Below are 7697 nucleotides of genomic sequence, written 5' to 3'. Positions count from 1 at the left end.
CCTGGCAGTGTTGAAGGGCAGGTTGGATGGGGCTTGGAGCAACCTGGGCTGGTGGGAGGTGTCCCTGCCCATGCAGGGGGGTTGGATCTAGATGGTCTTTAAGGTCCCTTCCAACCCAAACCCTTCCATGATCCATGATGCTGTGATTCTACAGGGAGGTCATCCTCTGTGGCTGCATGATCCCACATCCCACCCCATGCCCACCCTGCCCAGGCTGGTGTAGAAGAGAGCAGGAGGTGCTGGGGGGGGGGGGGAAAGGAGAAGTTGGGGCATCCCCTTGGGGGTGTGGGAGCAGGTGGTACCTCATCCTGCACGGCTCTGCTGTCCCTTGTCCCCCTGCCACCACCAGGGACCCGAGCTGGGGTCTTGCTGTGATTCTGCTGAGCAGAATTGGGGTTTTTCTCCTTTATCTGAGTTTCCCCTCCAAAAAGAGAAGAGAAAAAGCAGAAGGTCCCTGTTGCAATGCCCAGGGCTGAGCCACAGACTCCCTTCCCATCCGAGGGGACGGCGTCTGGAGCCTCGGTGCCCTGGGAGAGGTGCTGCTGGTGGCCAGGAGACCCAGTGGCCATCACCAGGTGGCCATCACCAGGTGCCTCTTCTCAGGCTGGTTTGTGAGGGTCAGAGCATCTCCCCGTGCCCCCAGCCCCTGTCCCTGCACCCAGCCGGGTCCCCCAGCTCCACGTGCCTCTCGGCATCCTCAGGGAGCCCATCCCCCTGGGCCGGGTGTCCCAGAACCCCCAGTGCCCTTGGGACCGCCGATAACCCCTCTGCCCCCACAGGAACTCCCTTAATAATTACCTAATGTTCCCTGGAAGGGGGGGCAGAGCTCAGGGCTGCGTCCCGGGGGCAGGGGTGCTGGTTCTGCATCCTCAGGTGCCAGCAGAGCAGCTCCTGGTCCTGCTCTTATTTGCTGGCTGGGAAGGTCCTCCCTGCCTGGGCTCTCCTACCCTGAGGTCCACTTGGGTAGCCTGATCCCCAAGCAGGTGCTTGGAAGGCAGGATTAGACCCTGCTCTAGGGGATCCTGCTCTTGCAGGGGGGTGGGACTAGATGATTTCCAGAGGTCCCTTCCAGCCCCAGCCACTCTGTGGTTCTGTGACCCTCCCTGTGTCCCTGGGGAGATGCTGCAAAGGTGAGGGAGCCGTGGATTAGGTTGAGGGAGTCGAACACCAGCTCCTCATCTCCTCTTGCCTGGGATGAGGCTTTTGGAGGCTGCAGCCTCTGCCACAGCACAGCCCAGCATCTAGAGGGACCTCAGACCACAGAGCTTCTCCTTGGGGGTCCTTGAGGGAAGCTCCTTATGTGGGACATGGAGCTGTCAGTGCCTGCAGAAGGTCCACACTGTCCCCAGTCCAGGACCACTGTGGCTGTGGGATTCATCACTCAGTGGTCCCATCCCACCACAGCCACTGTCCCCTGCAGGCCCAGCACCTCTTGTCCTCCCCCTGGAGCCAGCCCTCAGCTTCTGCACAGCAGCTGGGAATAGTCCCCGTGGCACAGGGACACGGGCCAGGGGGGCACGGGGTGGGGAGTCCCATCCTTGCCAGGAACCCCAGAGGCAGCCCAGGCACCACGGTGATGGTCACCCTTCCCCCAGGGAGCCCAGGTTGCACGTGGCAGCCCATGAACGTTCTTTAAAACCACGCTGTGTTTCCTATGCCTGCTGTTGGCATGGAATTCCCATGGGACATGGTTCTGCTCACCCCAGAGACCTTGCTCAGCCTGGAGGGAGGGTTTAAAGGTCAGGAAAACAGTGTGTGGGCTTTGGGTGCCAGCACCAGGGTGATTTTCAGCTCCCCAGGGACTCTGTGTATTCCCTAGCTGGTGGGACTGGGCAGCCCTGGGCACCACCCCCTTCATCCCTTGGGATGCAGCAAAGAGGAAGCTGGAAACCCAGGCAGGCAGTGGGGAATCCTGTGGGATGCTTCATGCTGGTGGGGTTGGCAGGTCTGGGGCTTCAACTGCCTGACAAGAGGTTGGAGTGAGGAGGGAGTTGGTGTCTTCTCCCAAGTGATGTGTGATAGGGCAAGAGGAAATGGCTTCAAGTTGCCCAGGGGAGGTTTAGGTTGGATCTTGGGAACAATTTCTCCCTGGAAAGGGCTGTCAGGCCCTGGCCCAGGCTGCCCAGAGTGGAGACCCCATCCCTGGAGGGGTTTCCAAGCCCTGTAGATGTGGAACTGAGGGACACGGGGCAGTGGTGGCCTTGGCAGGGCTGCCGGAAAGGTTGGACTCAATGATCTTAAAGGTCTGTTCCGACCAATCCAAGTCCATGATTCTGTGGCGGCAGCTTGGGCGAGTCACCCCATGGGAAGGGCAGCTCAGGGGTGACCCAGGAGGGGCTGGCAGTGCCACCTTCCCCCTCACCCCAGCTCGGAGCACCCTCACTCCTGCAGGGAGCAGGGTGGGGTGCCGGGCGGGACGGGTCCGTAGCTGCCCCTCTGCTGTCCCTCTCCGTGCCACCAGTGCCCGGGTGCCTCGGGAACCAGCTGGAAGCAAAGCTGGACAAGCCGGACGTGGTGAACTGGATGTGCTACCGCAAGACAGAGGATTATTTCACCATCTGGCTCAACCTCAACACCTTCCTGCCCGTGGGAGTCGACTGCTGGATCGATAACACCAGGTACCGCTCGTCCCCGCCCCGGGAGCTCCCGGGTAAATGACCTACCAGGGATGTCCCTCCCTTCTCCTCCCCCCCCCCCTGGCCACCACCTGGCACACATGGAAAACCACAGGAGCGTCACGGGACTGTTTGGGAACACAGTTGGCTGCCTTCTGTTCCCAGTGCCTGCCCCTTTCCCGTGTCCCTGCCAAGTGCTTGTGCCAACCAGGCCACCCTCAGCACCTACTGGAGATGCCACCACCTTGCCCGGGGCAGCAGGACCAGGGCAGTCACAGCTTCCCACCCCGAGGTGCTGGGTGGGGACCCCAGCTTGGGCACCAGTTCACTCCCCCCCATCTGCACCAACCTTGGAAACAGCCACCAAGGGCCAGGCTGCCACCCCAACCATCCTCAGCACCTACTGGAGATGCCACCACCCTGCCCGGGGCAGCAGGACCAGGGCAGTCACAGCTTCCTACCCCGAGGTGCTGGGTGGTCAGCAGGGACCCCAGCTTGGGCACCAGCTCAGCCCCCCATCTGCACCAGCTTCAGAAGCAGCCACCAAGGGCCAGGTTGGTGGTTCTTCTCGGGGACGTGGTCCTTCTCCCACTGCCCAGCCTGTCCCCACAGGGTGGTGTACAACAGGACCTCCCGGAAGATGTCCAACGCCCCGGGCGTGCACATCCGCGTGCCCGGCTTCGGGAAGACCTATTCCGTGGAATATCTGGACCAGAGCAAGCTGGCAGGTAAGAGCAGGAGAGGTGTGGGGTGTCCAGGGACCCCATGTCCTCCCTCATGTCCCCGTGTCTCCCCTGGGGACTGGTTCTTCAGAGAGCCCAGGTCACCTGGGACTGATGGACGTTGGCCCTGGGGACACAGTCCCTTCAAGTGCCACCTGGGACCAGCCCAGCCTTGATGCCCAGAGCCACAATGTCCTCTGGCTGAGCCACCAAGGACATTGTGGCCATGGCCAGGACCAGGATGGAAAAAAGATGGAGAGGAGAAGAGCACAGGCCCTAATTCACCCCCATTCTCTCTGCCCCCAGGCTACATGCACACCCTGGTGCAGAACCTGGTGAACAATGGCTACGTGAGGGACAAGACGGTCCGGGCAGCCCCCTATGACTGGAGGGTCGGGCCCCGTAAGTCTGTGGCCAGGCCACCCAAGCAGGGAGGGGAGCAGGATGGTTCTCAGGGGCTGGGTGAGGCACCTGGTGTGGAGGAACCTCTGGGCCACGGATGAGTGCCCACGGGGGTGGGCACTGGGCCATCCATGGTGCTCTCACATCAACGCGTGGCTGGCACTTGTGGCCTCTGCACCCACACCTCTCTCTGGTCGGGGCTCTTAGGGTCATCCCTGGAGCCCTGTGGCCATGGGTGAGGTGACCAAGAGCTGGTGCCCCTCTTGTCCCCAGAGGAGCAGCCCGAATACTTCCAGAAGCTGAAGGCCCTGATCGAGGAGATGCACGACGAGTACCAGCGCCCCGTGTTCCTCATTGCCCACAGCATGGGCAACCTCAACGTCCTCTACTTCTTGCTGCAGCAGACACAAGCCTGGAAAGACCAGTACATTGGGGGCTTCATCTCCCTGGGTGCCCCCTGGGGAGGGTCTGTCAAGCCCCTGCGTATCCTGGCATCTGGTGGGTGACTCCTGGTGTGCAGCCACCCCTTTGCTTCCTTGCTCTCTTGCAGAAGTGGAAGGGTGGTGGTGGTGGGGCAGGGAGGAGAAAAGGTGGGGGGCAGATGGCCTGGGGGTCTCTGGAGGCAGTGCTGGTGCTCTGGTGTTGATGCCACTGCTCCCTGAGGTGCTGACAAGCACTATGGAAGTTCTCAGGGCATGACCTGGAGGTTGCTCTAGTGTCCACGACTGGGGCTGGGGGGTTGGTGTGTATGGAAACCCACTGCCAGAAAGGTCCACCTGCAGCCTGGCCATCCCCCTGCCTCCACACGGGCTCTCAGCAGACAGCCTGCAGGACACCCCACCCAGGGTCAGCTCCTGGGCTGGGGTTGCTCCTTCACAGCCAGAAAACCACCCATCCTGGCCAAGAAAAGGGCTCAGCCAAAAGTCTCAGGGCTAGGGAAGGACTTTGGGACATGCTCACCCCCTTCTCACCACCTCCCCAGGCACCTGCACCACCTCCAGCCATGAAGGTTTCTGGACCTTCACACCAAACCACACAGCCGTTTTACAGCTGAGGCACTACCCAAGGGCCACCCACACCTCCCTGCACCGCTTGCTTGGACCTCCCCACATCTCCAAGCCCATCACCCATAAGCTTGGCTGCCTCCAGGCTTCAGCCTCCCTTCCCCCAGTTCCTCTTTAGTCTCTTCTCAGCCCAGAAGGCCACAGGCTTTTGCCCAATGCTGACAGCCCAGAATATCTACAAGTCACAAGCTGAGCCTCCAAAACCACATGGAATCAAAATCATGTGCTTCAGGGTTTGAACATCTGGCCCCTTGCATCACCCTTCAGTCATCTCCTCATAGTTTTTTCTTGGTTGCCCCAAGGGCCAGAGACATTTTTAAGGTTATCAGAGATCATTGCATGGTCAAGGGCCCCAGACACACCAAAACCACCCAGGCTTGCAGGATGCACGTAGGTTGGCCACCCATTATCAGCACCATCATCAGGCTCCTGTCCCTGCAGGCTGGTGTGGAGGTGCTGGGGTTGCAGGGCAAGTCCAGGGTTGGTTTGGTCAGAGCCATCACAGGTCCATGTTTCTACACACTCAGCCCCTCCTGGCAGATGGAGAACCCCTCTATTCTTGGGGGCAGAGGAAAATTAGACATGAGGAGGAAACTGTTTGGTGTGAGGGTGGTGAGAGCCTGGCCCAGGTTGCCCAGGGAAGCTGTGGCTGCCCCATCCCTGGCAGTGTTGAAGGGCAGGTTGGATGGGGCTTGGAGCAACCTGGGCTGGTGGGAGGTGACCCTGCCCATGCAGGGGGTGGGACTGGATGATCTTTGAGGTCCCTCCCAACCCAAATCAGTCTGTGATTCTATGTTATGGTGGAGAGAAGAGTTTGGAAGGTTGCTCTGGGTATCTGCAACAAGAGGGGTGAGGAGGTATGGTGCTGGGCAGGGCTAAGGAGGGGAAGATCTGACGTGGAACCACACCCCAGTTAGCTGTGGGTCACTGCTGGATGGGCTGAGCCCAGCACAGCCACCCAAGGGGCTGTACCCTTTCCCGGGGTACCCGTAGGTGCTGCTTGTGACGAGCCCCCATGTCCCCTGCAGGTGACAACCACGGCATCCCGCTCATGTCCAACATCAAGCTGCGTGAGGAGCAGCGCATGACCACCACCAGCCCCTGGATGTTCCCAACGAGCCTGGCCTGGCCCGAGACCCACGTTTTCATCTCCACCCCCTCTTACAACTACACCTACCGGGACTACAAACGCTTCTTCACCGCCGTCAACCTGGAGGACGGCTGGTACATGTGGGAGGACATGAAGGACCTGCTGAAGGACCTGCCTCCTCCCGGGGTGGACACGTACTGCCTCTATGGCACCGGCCACCCCACCGTGGAGACTTACATATACGACGAGCACTTCCCATACGAGGACCCCGTGGACATGGTGTACGGGGACGGGGACGACTCGGTGAACACGCGCAGCCTGGAGCTGTGCAAGCGGTGGCGTGGCCAGCAGAAGCACAGGGTGCACGTCCAGGAGCTGCGGGGCATCGACCACCTGAACATGGTCTTCAGCAACCTGACCCTCAGCGCCATCAATGAAATCCTGCTGGGGAGCCCGCAGGAGCCGGAGGAGCCGGGGCAGGGGAGATCCAGCCTGGAGACGGGGAAGTTAGGGAAGATCCTAGCTGGACAGAAGGTCCTCAAGGAGCCCAAAAAGAACGAGAAGGAATGAGGACCAGCTCCCCTCCACGCTGGCGGCCACCGCGAGCTGCCACGCAGGGGAGCAAAGGACTCAGGAGATGAGTTTGGAAGGCAAAGAAGCGAGACCACCAGCTCAGGTGGATGGGCTGGCACCCACCTCCACCTCCACGGGTTCCTCCTTGAGGAGCAGCAATTCATTACACTTCAGAGGCTTCTCACTGCCCACCCACGGGGGGAGGAGGGGGGCAATTAACCGCGCTGCCAGCTCATTAACATCCCACTCACCAATTAAGTTTGGCCCTTCAGGGGCCATGGAGCCTGTGGTGCTGCAGCCTCTGCAGCAGGAGGGCATCTCCTGTGATGGGAGCGGGGCTGTGGCCTGCGGGGACACAGGGGTGACACAGGGGTGACACGGAGGTGACACGGGGGTGGCACGGGGGTGGCACAGCAGGGGTGAGGCAGCCAGGCTTCCCAGGCAACAGCAGCTTGACAGCAGCAGATGTATCAAGTAATAAACACTTTGCTTCTGAGGTGGCCCTGTCCTGGTGGGGAGGGTGGCAGAGCCCAGGTCCCCGGGCCTGCTGGCATCCCGGGAACGGGGCTTGGGAAGAGCCACGAGCTCGGGGCTTGGGGACATGGCTGGGGATGGCCAAGTGACCAGAGTGACAATGTGACTGGGGTGGTGACATGGCTAGGACTGGTGGTGGGACTGGGGCTGGTGGTGGGAGTGGAGCAGGGGATGGGACTGGGGCAGGTGGTGGGAGTGGGGCAGGTGATGGGACTGGGGCAGGTGGTGGGACTGGGACAGGTGGTGGGACTGGGACAGGTGGTGGGAGTGGAGCAGGTGATGGGACTGGGACAGGTGGTGGGACTGGGACAGGTGGTGGGACTGGGATAGATGATAGGACTACGATGCCGACGCAGCTGGGCTTGGAGATGCAACTGGGGCAGGTGATGCTGCCAGGGCTGGTGACACAGCGGGGGCTGGAGATGTGACTGGGACTAGAGACACCACCGGGGCTGGGGACACAGCTGGGGTGGCAATGGGACCGACACTGGTGACACCACCGGGGCTGGGGATGCAAGTGGGGCTGGGGACACTGCCGGGGTCAGCAAGGCAACTGGGACTGGGGGTGTCCCGGGCTGGGGGTGACAGGGTCTGGGGGTGTCTGGGTCTGGGGATGACCCAGGACTGGGGGTGACAGGGTCTGGGGGTGTCCCGGGCTGCAGGTGTCCCGGGTCTGGGGATGTCCGGGGCTGGGGGT

The 7697-nt window shown here is 61.5% G+C and overlaps 1 protein-coding gene across 1 annotated transcript in view; it reads left to right on the top strand.

The window, feature by feature from the left end:
* The window catches only part of LCAT (lecithin-cholesterol acyltransferase), a 7052-nt gene extending 589 nt beyond the window's left edge, over positions 1-6463 (top strand). Inside the window, exons 2-6 of the mRNA XM_010007847.1 lie at positions 2462-2618; positions 3228-3343; positions 3644-3739; positions 4013-4237; positions 5832-6463. Of these exons, the coding sequence (XP_010006149.1) occupies positions 2524-2618; positions 3228-3343; positions 3644-3739; positions 4013-4237; positions 5832-6463 (1164 nt within the window). The 5' untranslated portion in view covers positions 2462-2523. The remainder of the gene's footprint in view (positions 1-2461; positions 2619-3227; positions 3344-3643; positions 3740-4012; positions 4238-5831) is intronic.
* Positions 6464-7697: the final 1234 nt, after the last annotated feature.

This window comes from Chaetura pelagica, unplaced genomic scaffold (assembly GCF_000747805.2).
Source record: "Chaetura pelagica isolate M959 unplaced genomic scaffold, ChaPel_1.0 scaffold911, whole genome shotgun sequence".
In the NCBI taxonomy this organism is placed as follows: Eukaryota; Metazoa; Chordata; class Aves; order Apodiformes; family Apodidae; genus Chaetura; species Chaetura pelagica.
Note: the sequence above shows the minus strand (reverse complement) of the source record. Positions and strands in the feature narration are given on the sequence as shown.